Source organism: Mustela nivalis, assembly GCF_964662115.1.
Source record: "Mustela nivalis genome assembly, chromosome: 5".
Lineage (NCBI taxonomy): Eukaryota > Metazoa > Chordata > Mammalia > Carnivora > Mustelidae > Mustela > Mustela nivalis.
Window position 1 is genome coordinate 15769567 of NC_139024.1, and position 17436 is coordinate 15787002.

The window sequence follows — 17436 nt, forward strand, 5'->3', positions numbered from 1 at the left end:
CCCATGTCAGGTCTTTGGTATCTCCACCCAAAACCACCCCACTGTCCTGGGCTTTACCCGGGGCGTGCCGCACAGCAGCTCTGCCTCCTACACTGGCATCAGAGGGCGGGTGAAACTAACGCAGAGAACGAAATGCAGAGGCAAGTTTATTCAGAAAAAAGTTACGTCCATGTGGCTGTGTGTGTGTATGCGTATATTTGGGGGGATAACTTTAAAATGTTGTCTTGACACTGAATTTCTCTCTCTCTTTGACACACACACTCATGTCACATCAACAGAAAAATAACACATTCCAGTTTCCTTGCGGTCAACAAACCCTGTGAAATAGACCCACACTCCCCTCAATCCTCTGATTTTTCAATAAACTAGGACCATCTAACCAAGTACTATGAATTAGAGTTGGTTGATTCCTTCTGTTTATAACCCTAGACTTATGCTTTCAACAGCTGGGGAGAGGAGCACCTTTCTCAAGGATTCTCTTACTCAACCAGCTTCATGTGATTAAGTGGCATCTAGTGGCATATACTGGCTTGTTAATCTCGAGAGGACAGCTCTTACCTACGGTTAGCGGGTGACGGTCTGGAGGATTACAATTTTATATTAATGTGCTATGTACATGTTTGTGTACGTGTCTAGACACTTGCCAGTCTGAGGAGTGGAGGGTTAGCAGCTCAATTAGACACCAAAGTAATTTCAGGATACTTCTGAGGTACAACATGGCTTTTCTAAAGGAGAACATTAGCTCTTTCATTCTTTGAGCAAATATTTGAGCTTCTCTTATGTCTGGCGTTTTCTAGAGTATATAGCAACGATCAAACAGACAAAGTCCTAACTGTCAGGGAGCTTATCTTTGAGTGAGTACCTAGTTTGAAAAAAGTTCTTGAGACATGCAACACACTTACTTTGAATCAACAAGTGACTTTCAGAAGATAGTCTGGACACAATCTATATAGTCAGTACTGTTGAAGGCTAACAAAAATATTTTCTTCAGAACCAGATCATGGCTTCAGACACAAACAAAACCAGATGTCATGGTATTTGAAAATGTTGTATACTCAGTAATAGAAATCAGCAACTAGGGAAGAACTAAAATTCTAGACCCCCACGGCAGCAAGGAGGCGGGGAGAGCCCTGTACTCATGAACACACACCAGAGCTCCCACCCCCGGCAAAAACGCTTGTCTGAAATGGACCAAAGAAGCCTAAGTCTTGCTTTCCCTTCCCTTATTTTTCTGTATCCTATTACAAAGCAAACAGATATCAACGGAACTCTTGAGGGAAAAATTATTTATTTTACTCTAGAAAAATGGTGCAAATAATCACAGCTACTCGACCTCACAACATGTCACTTCTTTTTTTGTAGCTAGAATGGTGTCTCTCTCTGATAACTAGACAACTCCATGGGCTCATTCACAGAGAAGACAATCATTTCTAAAAAAAATTGATAATTACTTCTCTTCCAAAGAAAAAAAAGCATTCAAATGACTGAATGTCATGTACATAGAGGGTGTCCGGCTGTGACTCAGACTTTTGTGGGCACTCTGGACCCTTCCTTAGTACAAAAGACCCAAAATTGCATTTTATGACTGCATTGTTATAAAAAAAAAACCATCAACCAGGCTGAGCCCCATTATCATATACTCACTATCATATTCACTTATCTCTTGCTTTTAAAATAAATTAAAATTAAAACACTTTTTTTTAAAATTTAAGAGTTTATTTATTTATTTGACAGAGAGAGACCATAGGTAGGCAGAGAGGCAGGCAGAGAGAGAGGGGGAAGCAGGCTCCCCATGGAGAGAGAGCCCGATGCGGGGGGCTCCATTCCAGGACCCTGAGATCATGACCTGCACCGAAGGCAGAGGCTTTAACCCACTGAGTCACCCAGGCGCTCAAAATTAAAACATTTTCATGGGCCTTTAAAAATATCACGGATCCTGGGCACTGTGCCTAACGAGTAAGTCAGCTCAGGACCACAGACTCCTAATTTTTTTTTTTTTTTTTTTTTAAGTAAGTTCCACAGCCAGCGTGGAGCCCAACACAGGGCTTGAACTCACAACTCTAAGAACAAGACCTGGCTGAAGTCAAGAGTCAGGGACAATTAACCTACTGAGCTACCCAGGTGCCATCAGGCTCTTGATTTTTAAGCTACTCAGCATTCTATCATAAGTTTAGGCGAAAGATCTTCTGGGACTTTAATGCCAGCAAAGAAGATCTGCAGCAAGAAAATCACTGTTTTTACCAGTTAACAAAATATTAATGAATTCTGAACTCTGACACAGCAAAGTCATCTTTACTCCATTAAAATACCATTTGTCCTTGTAATAACTATGAGTACATCAAGAAGAGTAATGCAGTGTATCAAATATTTATGATTCCAATAAAGCATTATTATTTTGCTAGTTAAAGGCAACAAAACTCTAACCCATGGCTACACTGATGCTTTTAATTTTTTTTTTTTAACTATTTGGTTAAAAAAAAGGCCTGGTATAAATTTTAAAGTATAAACTTATGAGTAAAAACTGATAATGTTTATGCTTAGCCAACTGAGTTTCTTCACCTTTCCTATGGTCTTAGTAAGCATTTGATATATCATCGAGCAATATTAGCTCAACATTCCACATCTTGACCAACTGCTTATCACATGGTCAGAGGATGATCAAGTATTGAGGAAAGAAGCAAAGAAAAATAATTGCCTTGACTTAAAAAAAAAAAAAAAAGCTTGTCCCTTTCTTCCTTTGCCTTTTATTATTCACTGTGGTTTTTCAAATACTACCACAATAAAATTAGATTGAGACTTTAAATCTTGAAGAAAGACTAGAAGTTAAAAGGACAAGAAGTACTTTTCTAGCCAATAAAAATACATTTAAAATATTACCTAAAAGTCCAACTCATGAATAGCTGAGGGCCAATGGGAAGAAAGGACTCCAAATTGGGTCACGCTGAGGCTTACTCTTCCTCACTTTATTTTTATTGTTCACGTATATATATATATATATATATGTTCAAAGTTTGCATTTTCTTTTATATGTCATCCTATGGTTATCATATTTGTTATTCTGGCTCACAAAATAGTTAAAAGCAAGAAAAATTTTGCCCTTGGGATACTTATTCAAAAACAACCTAACAAACCTGTTATGACTATATTAATCTTTTAACATATTTCATGATCAAGTGAAAAAAAAGAAAATAGCTCACTTTTACGGTTGAAGCCTTTCCAGTGTCTGCACTCAAGACTCCCAACGTCTGTCTTCACCTGCAGTAGAAAAACAAAAATTAACTTGCTTCTTATTACTTTTCCAGAATTATTTCAGTGGAACATGGATGACACGTCAGGGCTAATTCTCAGTGCCAGAAGGAACACTGGCTGCAAAAAGGCCAGCATTTTCTGAGGAAAATGCCACGTCTATACTACTGGTCTGTAACAGACCTATAACAATAATCATAACAATTTAAATAAAAAACAAAAACAGGATATTGTATTAGGAAAGTTACTGATGGTCAATTCTTGATTTTCCCTTTCCCTTGAAATCCACACAAAGTTCAAAAAAAGATGTGAACTTCCAATAGCACTAAAAACTAAGTCCAATGACCATGGAGCCCCTGGGTGACTCAGTCATTTGAGTGCCCAACTCTTGATTTCAGCTCAGGTTATAGTCTCAGGGTCATGGGATTGAGCCCTGAGTTGGGCTCCTCACTGATCATGGAGCCTGCTTGGGATTCTCTCTCTCTCTCTCTCTCTCTCTCTCTCTCTCCCTTTGGCCCTCTCCCATGTGTGTTCTCTCTCGTGCTCAAAAACAAAAACAAAAACAAAAACTAAGTTCAATGACCTCCCAGAAGCTGGGAAGTTCTCCTTCCTGGAGAAGAGAGAAAGCAGGAGGAGAGTGGGTGGTTCCACTCAGTCTCAACTACACTATTCCTATCCCTGAAGCCCAAGTCATCCATTGGATGAACAACTTTCTAAGGTCAAGGACACTCTATCCCGGATTCCTCTCCATGGCTGTATCCCATAATTTGTCCCCCTTTCTATCTCTGCAAAGTAGTTGGGATGGGGGTAGAAGTCCACAGGGGTGATATTTACATCTCTGGTAAAATTTGGGGTGTTTTTTTTTTTTTCTGGCCACTATTTTTTTAAATTTATTTTTTATTTATTTTCAGCATAACAGTATTCATTGTTTTGGCACCACACCCAGTGCTCCATGCAATCCGTGCCCTCTATAATACCCACCACATCGTATCCCGACCTCCCACCCCCGGCTCCTTCAAAACCCTCAGATTGTTTTTCAGAGTCCATAGTCTCTCATGGTTCATCTCCCCTTCCAATTTCCCCCAACTCCCTTCTCCTCTCTATCTCCCCATGTCCTCCATGCTATTTGTTATGCTCCACAAATAAGTGAAACCATATGATAATTGACTCTCTCTGCTTGACTTATTTCACTCAGCATAATCTCTTCCAGTCCTGTCCATGTTGCTACAAAAGTTGGGTATTCATCCTTTCTGATGGAGGCATAATACTCCATAGTGTATATGGACCACATCTTCCTTATCCATTCGTCCGTTGAAGGGCATCTTGGTTCTTTCCACAGTTTGGCGATCGTGGCCATTGCTGCTATAAACATTGGGGTACAGATGACCCTTCTTTTCACTACATCTGTATCTTTGGGGTAAATACCCAGTAGTGCAATGGCAGGGTCATAGGGAAGTTCTATTTTTAAAAAGAAGGAACCACAGACATTTCCATGTCTGTAGAGTTTTAAAGGAAAAACCAAATGTGTTTAGAAACCTATCAGCTGGCTTTGCCTGAAATCTGTCTATGAGGTATTTCACTCTGTAATGAATCAGTGACTGTTTTTTAAATATCTAAATCACAAATTCCTGTTTTTATTTCTATTTCTGCCTTTCCTGTATTATATTTATTACTGATTTCAAGCTTAACTAAATACATATTTCACTTCTTTATTCTCTCCAATTTAAAACAAAACAAAAAACCAACAAGTTACTAGTGCCACAATAAAATTGCATTTTTTTGTCCCTCATATGCAAAATAAAATTGGCTCACTTTCATATCTACTCCCACTTATTTCTCCACTTTTTATAACATGATCTAGAACTTCAGACTTAGATGGGGCTAATTATTATAGTAAAGTTTTTTAAAAATAACTTTTCAAAACTTTAGAAGTTTTCAGTCTATTTGGACTATTCTTAGAATAATTTGCATACCTTACCCCTTGTTTACCTGCTTTTAACACTTTCTACTAGTGCTACTATGTGATTATGTTTCCACTCCTTTTTATTTTGATTCATCCCTCAATCAACTGGAATATTCTTAAGTGTTTATCATGATGATATCTAGCTGAATTACTAAAGAATATATCATAGGCATGGAAGAGATTAAGAATTGAGTATATGTGGGATGCCTGGGTGGTTCAGTGAGTTGAACCTCTGCCTTTGGCTTAGGTCATGATCTCAGGGTCCTGGGATCGAGCCCCACATGGAGCCCCACACCAGGCTCTCTGCTAAGTAGGGAGCCTGCTTCCCCCTCTCTTTCTGCCTGCCTCTCTGCCTACTTGTGATTTCTCTTTCTCTCTCTCTCTTTCTGTCAAATAAATAAATAAAATCTTAAAAAAAAATAAATTGAGTATATGTAAAAATATTCTTGTGAATAATTTAACATCTCAATAGAAATAGTTTCTCAGATGCATTTAATTATTAAAACTGAACTGTAAACATAAAAGCCACAGAACTAATAAATAGGGATTAGTGTTAGGATTAAATGATTCCCAAACTACATAAAAAGCTCTGAGCACATAGAACAGGTGAGGTTCCCCTGTTTGTTTGAAGAAGCTAGTATAAGGCTGATAACCAAACCTGGTAAGACACAAAGAGAGATGAGGCTTGTTTAACCTAGATAAATAAGGCAGAAGAATACTAAATAAAATGCTCAGAAAATTTCAAGTATATTTAAATAATGACACCAGGGTGTAAATTGGGCTTATTCTAGAAACATTATACAAATAGATTCCTTGTGCTCTATCAATAAGTCATAAGAGACCAATACATATTCATATGTTCAAAGATGCTAAAACATTAGGACTAAACTCAACGCCTATATTTGATAAACTCTCTGAAACCTAGAAATCAAAAGATCATTGACCATGATTTTTAAAAAGATCTAAAAACAACAGGGACGCTGGGTAATAGTAGGTTAAGTGTCCAACTCTTGGTTTTGGTTCAGGTTATGATCTCATGGTCGTGGCACTGAGCCCCAGGCTGGGCTCTGCGCTCAGTATGGAGTCTGCTTGAGATTCTCTCTCTCTCTCTCTGCCCCTCCCCACCCTGCATGCTCTCTCTCTGAAATAAATCTTAAAAAAAAAAAATCTAAAAACGACAACATTTTTGTTTAAAAGCCAGTCATAAAATATGCTCACAGTGCAATATGAAAGGAAGGGAACAGGCCAAATCACTACCATCAGTAGGTGACAAGGTTGAATACCCAGAAAAGTCAAGAGAAATATCTAAAAAAAAGTCTAGTGGAAATAGAGAAGGTGCCATAAGATTATTTGAAACACAGTGCATAAAAAGCAATGGGTTTTTTTTTTTTGTTGTTGGTGTTCATTTGCAGCCATGACCAGTCACAAATAAATGAAAATGGAGACAAGTCTGAAAATAGATCAGATTCAGAAAAATGATGCTTACGGTAAAGAATCTACATAAAGCACATTTAAGGAAATCTTTAGGACAATGGTTTCCTCCTGAGAAATGATGAAAAGTACAAATATGCATTTTTAGGAAAGGAGAAAAGGCAGTACTTAGCCAGGAAATTCAATATGAGGCAAAACAATGTATTTATAGTTTTAGTCTGAGATGGTCGACTGCCTATATGAGAATATGAGAACAGCAAGAGACTTTTACAACCAGAGATGCTTATTTATAGGTGAATACGTGAGGGCCTCAGAGGCTGTTCTATAAATTCAAGATGGGATTTCTAGAAAAAAAAAAAAACACATTAAGAATATTTGATTATCCGGCCTTAAGTGCAAAACCCACTCAGGGCATTAGAAATAAATAGAATTTGATATTTAAAAAAAAAAAAAAAAACCCTAAAACACATCATTACACTTTCAAAGGTTGGAGAAGGATTATAAATAGCCATTGATGTTATATTTATGAAAAGAAAATGCTGATTGCACGTCACTGAATCACGCTAAAACAGGACACGTTTTATTGCTTTTGGCCACAGAACAATGCTAAACTTCTGGAATACATGCAAGGTGATGTTTAAAATAAGCTATAAAGGCAAAATACAAGTAATGTGAGTTTGAGAATAAAAATAAATAAAATGTCAGGATTGGACTTATAAAAAGGAGACAGAAGTCCAAAATAGGTCACCATGTCCTTTTAGCTACAGTGTCTAAAATTAGTTTACCTTTAATGTTAAACAGAGTGAGGAGACTAAATTTTAATGCCCTGAAATCAACTACATAATCAATTCTAGTTCATCAGAATGAATGTGAACAAAAATTGCACACAAAAGGGGCCAACTTCATTCTTTATGTGGAGGACACAATAAAAGCCCTGTTTGCTTTGCAGAACCGTAATACCCAGTGACTAGTAAAAGCAGCTTTTAATGGTCTGAGCTGGCATGGCTTAAACAAGGCACAATTTAAAGTCATGTCGGATAAAACACTGGAACTCATGATAATGACTTTGCAAAGACCCAAAGCATAAACATTTCCCCTATAATGTAAACTATTTGAAATACAGGAGCCCCAGAGATCTGTACATAAGCACAAAATTTCTTATCTTTATTTCTTCGGTGAAACACATGAACTTCACAGAAGAAACAAAGTAAGGGTAGAGATACACGTAAGGGGCTACTGGAAATCACGAGACTTTAGACCAGTGTAGACCATAATGTAGTTAATACTAGTAATGCCAACAAAGGTCAAATCTTCCAAAGTTCCTCCCATACGTATCCAGAAAGTATTCCTTTTTAGCCCCTCTCCCTAGAAAATATTTTTTGAATCAGTAACACAAATGGTCAAATGGACAAAAACAAAGTATTTCTGAAGCAATAGGCAATGGAACCATGTAAATCCAAAGGGCATCTCTGCGTTTGGACTAGAGTTCTGCTTCTGCCCCAGACCTACCTCCCTGGAGGGCCACTAACATCTGTCCATTCTGATTTGAGAAGGCAAGATAACCTGTGACTCTAGGTCCGTGCAACATAAAGCATTTTTTCTTGCTTCTACCTGCCCTGCTTTGAGCTACCTCTTATCCTTCATAGACCATAAGCAAGTAGCAACAGCTAGTGTAATTCGAGACTTCCTAAGTTGGTTGCTGGAAGTGAGTGGAATGTTCCCGAAGCCCAACATTTATCTACCCTCCTTGTAGCAACCACATTAACATTTTCTTCTCTTTTACCCCCGTCCCAGCTCTTGAGCTCTGAATGATGTTAATTAGGCTAAGTTGTTTGTCTTTATTTCATCCCTTGATTACTGTCCTTGGTTCATGAATAGGACATGGCCCAAGCAGACCAACCAGGGCCAAGGAGACCTAACCTGGGGTATTTTATGAAAATCACCAGCAAAACAGAATTTTAATTGCTTCTACCAGCCCCAGACATGGGGATTTAGAACCAGAGGTACTGCAGTCGTCCATGCTTTCTCCCACTCCATGTTAGGTTTGCGAGATTCCTCCATGTTACGTGGCTGACTTGGCAGTGCAGTTGCTTGCACTGATGAATAGTATTTCATTGCATTTCATCGGATACCTTGTGGCATATATATAGGCTTCACTGTTGGACTTTTAGACTATTTCCAATTTTTCCTCCCTCTTACAAGCGATGTTGTACATGCACCTTGGTTTCATGTTTCTACCTGGTATTTATCTGAATTGGAACTGTTGGGATATTCATTACACACATGAACATTTTTGGGTAACACCAATTTTTTTCCCCCCAGAGTAACTGTAACACTCTGCCCACAGTATATGAGAGTTCATTTTGCTTCATATTATGGCCAACACCTGATACGAAAATATTTTAATTATAGCTATTCTGGGTAGGACATTGTATTTTTGTGGTTTAAGACTGTATTTTCCCAGTTACTAATGAGGTTAAATATATTTTCATATGTATGTTTGCCATTCATATTCCCTTCACTGTGAGAAACTCGTTCATGCATTTTGTCCTTTTTACTATAGAATTATCTTTTTCTAGTGCCTTTGTTGGAGCTCTTCGTATATTCCTCAATATAAAAATTGAGTTTAAAACTGTTTTGGATTATGGCTTATCTTCAGTCTCTCTCGACAAACACAAGTTCTTAAATATGATGCTGTAATGTATATCTCTTTATGGTGCAATGATTTTTGTGTCTTGTTTCAGTACCCACAAGGACATGAAGCCATGCTATCACATTTCCAACGAAACTTTAAAATTGTATATTTCACATTTAAGTCCTTGATGCATTTGAAATTACTATGCATGCTGTGAGGCAGGGATCTACTTTCATTTTTTTTCCATATGGATAACCTATTACCCCAGTATCATTTATTAATTTATTCTTTTCACTAATTTCAAATTCGGCTCTGTCACATGTAAGGTTTCAATATAAGCAAGGGCCTGTCTCAGAACTACTGTTTAAGATTTTATTTATTTATTTGTCAGAGAGTGTGAGAGAGAGAGAGAGAGAGAGTATAAGCACACAAGGAGGCAGAGTGACGGGCAGAGGCAGAGAGAGAAGCAGGTCCCTGCTGAGCAAGGAGCCCAGTGCAGGACTTGATCCCAAGACCCTGGGATTATGACCTGAGCAGAAGACAACAGCTTAACCGACTGAGCCACCCAGGCATCCCATCAGAGCTACTGTTTTACTGGTCTAATTGTTTACCTTTACTGTCAAAATCATGTCTAAAATACTATGGATTTATAACAACATAAATAATATCTCTAAATCCTTCTACCTGATTTTTCTTCAGGATTCTTTTGGCTATTTCTGGATCTTTGTTCCATATAAATATTAGGATCAATCTAAGTTCCGCCAAAAACTTGTTGGATTTTGGTTGGGATCGCACTAGACAGACCCATATGGGAAGAATCACCATCTTTTACCTAACCTCCCTTTGTTTAGATCTTTTAAATGTATGTTTGCATAAAGTTGAAGTTCTTCCATTTTTTACAGAAAGGTCTCACCGATCTCTCATTAGATATATTTTTAGGAACCTTCTTTTTATTGTTACTGGTGAAGACACCTTTTAAAAATTGTGTTTGAAAATATACAGAAAAGTATTATTATATGTGTCTTCCTATAGAGCCAAGGTTTGGTTCTGAAATGCGATAGGTACACACATTTGTTCAGACATAAGGAAGAAAACCCAGTAGCAATGGAATTCACAGGAGAAACTGGTTGATCACGGTGGGAAGGGAATGGGGAGAATTAAAATAATCAAACATTTCAGAATAAGAATGTTAAACAATCCCATGAATTTTTCATTCATGCAGGTAATTACTTAAATACCTTAGACTTGGTTTTTAGTCATTCATTCAACAAGGGTTTAGGATCTATTACGGACAAACATATACTTCTATTCTCAAAGAGCCCTCCAAAGACAGACACCCTATAGCTTTCCTTGAAAGCTCAAGTCCATTTTTATTTCTAATTTGACATGTCTAATTGGTCATTCCTTTCTTTGGAAGAAGTACAGTGAGTCTCAACCACTTAAAAAAAATCCAAACCCTAGCATTTGGAAGTGGAGATTATGGAAAAGGGGTAAAAATCTTTCAATAGCTACTATTTATTGGTTTCCTCCCCCGTCAGTATACTGCTCCTACCTACAATTTGATTGAATTATGTCAGAGCACCTGCTACATACCAGGTGCAGGGTTATTAAGTGAGTGAAGGACAGTGTCTCCAAGAAAATCTTCCCCTATTATGAAACGGGCATGTTCCTGGGAACAACTATACACATCAAGCAATTTGAATAAGTTGAATTATTTTGAGTGGCATTTTAACAGATATATCAGGAACAATTTGTCAAAATGAAGGTTCCGCTCACTCAACCCCATGTTGTATATTAGGGTTGCATATCTTTTCAGGCATGGTATGCAGCTTCTAAATAAAATTTAGAAGTGAGTTGAACTCTTAAGTTCAGTTTTTAGTCTGTATCAATTCCTGGCACCCACAGGATCACACCTAGACAGACTAGACAGAAATGATTCAAGTTCTTTATACATTATGAAGATATAGTAGGCTGATACTGGATACTTGCCAACTCTGAGCTTGATTTCATGGTAAGTTGGCTGTGAATTTTTTTTTTTTAAAGGAAACCAAAAGCAGACAGAAAGCAAAAACCGTGCATACTAGATTTTGGTGGCCCAGACTTTAGATTCTGTCACTTCCTGGTTTTTTTTTCCCCTTTGTTTTTGAAGTGACCAACAATTGGCACACTTATTTATTGAAGGATTGTTAATTCTAATATTTGGTCAGAAACTAGGAGTTCCAGCATGTGACCCCTTCCTCCTGTTTTCCCCTATGTTCCTCTCTTTTTTTCATTCTTACAACAAAGTGGACCTCTGAATAAGGAAAGCTGGCCAAACAGAACTGGGGATCTCAACATCATTCTCTTTTATTTTTTTAGTGTTAGAGGGGACTCTGGGCAAAAACGTGAAGTAGTGAATGATTCTTGAATGAATGACCTTCATTCGAGTGCTGTGAAAGACACTAGGGTTACAAAGAGAAATACTGAGACTTTGCCTGAGATGGCGGGCATCGGAGGGATGCGTATCAGTGAACAGATTGGATGGTAACCATGTTTCAAGTGCTACTGTACAGCTATCCACACATTCCCAACTCAGTACCCTATCACCCCGGCAACCCACGCTACCCCTGAAGCACTTGGAAGGCATCCAACAGCTCAGCACCAACTGGGGACCAGGCACAGGTGCTGATGGTCCAACAGTGACTGGCACAGATTCAGTCCTTAACCTTGCAGACCTTCCAGCCAGTGGGATGAGGCCGGGTGGGGGGTGGGGGGAGGGAGGGTCATCAATTCGGCTAACATCAAAGCCCAGAGGCAGCTGCAGTTACACAGTGAGCTCTCCAAAGCATAAAAGCAATACAATTTTAATATTAAAACTTGGGCTTGGTAACACATCAGTGAAGGAATACTACAGATAAGGCAATTTCCAAAGATCTTCAAGCCCAGGCGTAAATAAGGAGGAGGAAGGTGACTAGGAAAGTTTTAAGATTTGGCAGATTCTGTATTTAATAAAATGGAGGAATCAGGGAAATGGATGAGCATTTCTAAGCAGAAAAATTGTGTAAGAAATACCTTCTGTATGGATTAGAGTCCACGAGCCTTTTTGAATCCAGATCTGTAACTGGAGCGATTGAGTTGTGTTAGCAAGCAGGGAAAATGAATGACGTTAATTAACATAGAGAAATTGCCCAAAAGGAACAGAATTCAGATGGCTGTGGTTTCTAATGCTGGAATATTTTATAAGTAAAATTGATTTTAGTATAAGGAAACAGAAGATGCCATGTTTCTTATGCAAGTTATTTAAAATCTGGTATTTGGAGAGATAGCTTTAGAAACCTGAACTGTGGTTGCCTGTTTATTTAATAGTGGAGTATAGAATATATATATTTTTTAAACCAGGCTTTTGTAAAAACACTACTTTTATTCAGGCAACCTATGGAAAAAACTGTTACATCATTTCAGAATGTTATATTTAGAAAGGTAATTTCCTTTCACTGAAGGTCTTTTTTTTTTTTTTTTTTGACCTTTCCACATCAGTCAAGAAACACAGGCTTTGACTTCAGCTTTTTTAAAAAAGTGAACTACCAAATATATCAGGGCGTTTTTATTTAACATCCATCTTGAGGATATTTCAATGAGCTTTCAGGTTCAAGGAGAGAAAAAAAGGAAACATGCATGTGGAGGGCAGACTTCCAATAAAACATTTTACAGTTCCTACCAAACAGTGACTTATTCATCTGCTTGCTCCTTGCCATTATAGCAACTAGAGCTTCCTGGAAATCTCTGGTTTTGCAAATGTGGTGTTTTTACTTCTAAAAAGAGGGGAAATGCTAAAATTGAATTGTGTAGCTCATGAGGAAAATAGATGGGTGATAACTGACATAGGCATGGAGACCTTGTCATTTTAAATCTGTACTTGAGAAAACTATTTGTCTTCTTATTAAATACGTCATGAGCGTACGTAGCGTGCACTCAGACAGTTATTTCACTGGTTTAAGAAGATTCAAACTTAGCAGGAAAGTTCTTTCAGAAATACTTCAAGGAGTCTGCACTTAACACTACGAACAGATAAATATTTCTCCAGTTTCTGCTTCGACGTATTTTTAGCCCAGCTACTTGGGTATATACAAGCTACAAGAACTGTAACAGCATGGGCCTTTGGTCACATGATATTAAACGCAGAACAAAGGGCAGGGCACTACTAGGGTACAGACCTACTAAACAGGACACACCGCCCCAATTTTCATGATGACACTGAAATACAGTAGCAATGCAAATACTGAAATGTCGTATCTACTGCCATAAAGTTAGTTAGAATTGCACTTTCCAATCTAAATGTTTAGCATCTATAGATACTTGTTTAGCATCCATTGGCTCCACTAGACCACATAACATCCCATTTTCCTTTGTGTGCAACAGCACACCAATGCCTACCACGGGGTACTTGCTCTCAAGTGATTATTAAATGAATGACAGAGTAAAATATGCTCACTGAGTATGTATGGCAAGCTGAGTTTCAAGTGGGAGCGTCCAGAGGATATATACATGTTGACAGAACAGATCTTTTACTGAAGAAGAGGTTGAAAATACAGAAATGGGGAAATTTTCTGAAGTTCCCTGAAAAGACAGGCCGAACTGGGACCTGTCTTCGGGACACAGTGTTAAATAAGGTTGGGCTCCTTTAGCTGTTATCACAAGGGACAGGCACAGGATAGTTACTTGGTTTGATGACAGGCAGTGGCCAACATGGTCTTAGGTGATTTCTGTCATTTGTCCTGGGAAGTAAAAGACCAGATCATCTTCTGAAAGTGATGAGCAAGAAAGTATATTTGGGAAGAGTAGGGAAGACGAGATGTCATTTGGAAGAGCGGGCGTGAGCTGACTATGTCTGTTAGTATCATACTTTGTGTCATCAGTCACCAGGTGATGAAACCTTAGGTAGGATGCTGGCTTGGGCATGTGTATCACAGACAGCAGGTAAGAAGGGTAGGTGGCCTCAAAGCTCTTGGTTTTGGCATCAGGACACTAGTGTCTGTACCCACGCTCTGCTAGCAATGAGTTGCTGGACTTAGAGGAATCGCTTGGTTTCTTTAGCTCCTAGGTTTTTGGCCATTGGTAAAAATCACAGGGTGGCATAAAGATCCCCAAGGTCCCTTCTTGCTCCAAAAGGGCTAAGTCTTTATAAAATAACCAGTAAATGGTCAAAAGGCTGTGTAATTAACAGAGAATAAAAATTTAGAATTTTTAGTGTCTTAGCACACAGCTTCGTAGCTTTCTGGTGTGGATTACACCATGACCTCCCCTCTGCTCTGTCTCTAATCCTACTTCCATCCTGTCATCTGTACAGAGCAATCATGTGACCTTCTGCTTCTCTGCTTCAATCCTTCCAAAGGTCCCCTCACTGCTATCTGGGTGAATCCAGATTCCTTAGTGCAGCCCAGGAAACCCCAAGTCATCACTTCTGGCATCACTCACAGCTTCCCTGAAACACAAACTGCAAAATAGATTTGAAAGGAAGAAAGAAAGAGAGAAAGAAAGTAGAGAAGGAAGGAAGGAAGGAAAGAAAGAAAGAAAAGAGAGAGAGAGGGAGGGAGGAAAGGGAAAGAAAGAGAACATTTGTTCTATTAAAGTGAAAGTAAAATAAGGGTTCTTCATCCCTTGAGCATTCCTATTCACTACTTTAGGGACGCACGTATTGTCATTTGCTATTTTAAGATCATCCAATTTAGAAACATGGAATGCAGAGATTTGGGCCAAACACTTCTCAGGAGCAACAGTAAGAATTTGTGGCTTAGTTAAAATATACTAAAGTGAATTCCTTTCACTTTTCAGGCTCAGTACAATATAAGTTAAAGCCTTCGTAAAAGGAACGGGCTTTCCAGAGGAAGTGAAGAAAGAATATAAATAACATTACCCCATTCATTAAAAGAATGGTATTCAATGATGTTTACACAAGTGGTTCTCGCCCTTTAAACTTAAATCTAAATATATTTTAAAAGCTGTATGTAAAGTGGTAATTTACTGAAGCCAAACCGCTGGGAAATTTCAAGAATGCGTACAGGTTGTATTACCCTCTCCTCAACTATGTAAAGAGCATCTTAATAGTTTCTATTCTGGTCATCTATCAACTAATTGTTACTTAAAAGAATGTTGCAACATAAAATACTATGAAAAACTGTTAGAAGCCATTAAGTTTCTATGTGAGAGGTGAAAATGTAAGCTCCTAACCACTGATTAGCTATTTTTACACAAGAGGTACCCGGCAGGGGCAGCCTCTACCCGGTCACTAAACCTCCCCATCTTCTCCTGGGCACTTGCTTTTCCTCTTGACACCCTTTTTTTTTTTTTTTTTTAAGATTTTATTTATTTATTTGACAGAGAGATCACAAGTAGGCAGAGAGGCAGGCAGAGAGAGAGAGAGAGAGGAGGAAGCAGGCTCCCTGCTGAGCAGAGAGCCCGATGTGGGCTCAGGACCCTGAGATCATGACCTGAGCCGAAGGCAGCGGCCCAACCCACTGAGCCACCCAGGCGCCCTCCTCTTGACACCCTTATCCACCTTCCTTTCAGGAATCGCACGGAAGCAGCGGTGACCCTCAGCAAGACTGAGGCAATGACCAGAAAGTTTCAAGCAAGAGCCAAGGAGTATTAAGAGAAAGGGGAGACTGCATGTGGCTGTCAGGGCCCCATAACTTTTATGTAAACGGGGTGGAGGAAGGGCAATCAGAGCAAGTCGAGGGAAGAGTCCGGAAATGGAAAGAAAGACATTCACAAGCTGCAGGAGAGCATCGGAAGGTAGGAGAGCCTCGATCGTTCCAAAAAACCAAGATCGATAACTTAGCTAGAGCTGGGGTTTGGCTGGAAAACAGTAACGTGTCCTATCTAAACATGAACAAATTAAGGAAGTATTTGATGCTGGAAAACACAAACTCTAAGCAACCCAAGAAGATCATCCGTCAAGTTCATCACTATCAAGAATAATACTTCCATAACGGTTGGAATAATACTCACAGATATTCATATTCTTTTCATGGAAAAAAGAACAAGAATGGGAAAATTTTCAGATTATGAAAAAAATAAGAGCCCAGACAGAAAACCAATGGCCTAAATGATAGAATTTTTATGGCTAAAGACTTATCCAGCAGGCTCCAAAATGTAAATCTCCAGAACATAGAGCCAAAACAGAGAGATGGAAAGTAGGAAAGATATGGAGAATTGATTGCAAGAGGTCGGAAACCCATGTGCCAGACTTCTCTTTGAAAACTGTGTAAGTATTGGTGGGGAGAACATGACCTGAGCCTGAGTGGGCTTTATCTCAAAGGTCAGCAAAAAAGATCCATGGAGAAAAGATTATTGGTGAACTACTAGATCCACAAATTCCCGAAAGCTTCAAAGAGGTAAACAGACAGATACATATGCAATCAACTAAGTAATAAGAATCAGTCCTCAGACTCATTGGCTACACTAGATTGTAGGTATCCAAAGGGCAATGCCTTCAAAGCAGAAGAACTATCATTTTGAATCTAGACTGAAATTATCAATCACGTGTGAAGGCGAAATCAGACATTTTCAAACGTGCAGTAACAGAGCTTACCATCCGTGCATATTCTATATAAAAAGTTACTCTGAGGAATAGTCTACCCAGTGAAGATGGGAATCTAAAGGAGAGAACAACGTGGGATTTTAAAAACTGGAGTCGAATATAAACCCAAAGTAGAGGAACGTATACATGAAGCTGTTGGAAAACTCTTCAAGCAGCAAAAATTGTGATCCGGAGTGGAATTTTATTCCCTATGGATCGGTATATTACTTGGGTAATATTACTTGGCTCCCCAGTGAATAATATTGGTCTGTTGGCTTTCGATTGTTAGAAACAACCCATAGACAAAATAAACATTCATGGTTACGCTGCGACAATAAGTATAACAGAAGTATTAAACCTCATTCTGTAAAAAATTATAGTCTAATGTCCAGGGAGGTTCTAGGTAGGGGCCGACCCTCCCGGCACTGAGGAGGGTTCTTGGGCATGGGACATGCAGTGCTGCAACTGGGCAAGTCCCGGGTAAGCCAGGGAGCGTTTGTCACCATAATCATAGTGGAGAAGGAGTGAATGAGAGATACAAATAGCCCCATTTTTCAGAGCCAAGGCTCCATGAAGGCTTTAGAAAAGAAGTTGGTGACAAAC

The 17436-nt window shown here is 38.8% G+C and overlaps 1 protein-coding gene across 4 annotated transcripts in view; it reads right to left on the minus strand.

Annotated features, from left to right (window-relative positions):
* The window catches only part of PLEKHG1 (pleckstrin homology and RhoGEF domain containing G1), a 216726-nt gene that overhangs the window by 157222 nt on the left and 42068 nt on the right, over positions 1-17436 (minus strand). For 3 of the 4 annotated variants that reach the window (XM_082730109.1, XM_082730107.1, XM_082730106.1), the window contains one exon: positions 3198-3255. The exons of the other annotated variant lie outside the window; for it this stretch is intronic. Coding sequence is in view for 1 of the 3 variants with exons in the window: in XM_082730106.1 (XP_082586232.1) it covers positions 3198-3255 (58 nt within the window). In the remaining 2 variants the exon portion in view is untranslated. The remainder of the gene's footprint in view (positions 1-3197; positions 3256-17436) is intronic. 4 annotated transcript variants of the gene reach the window in all.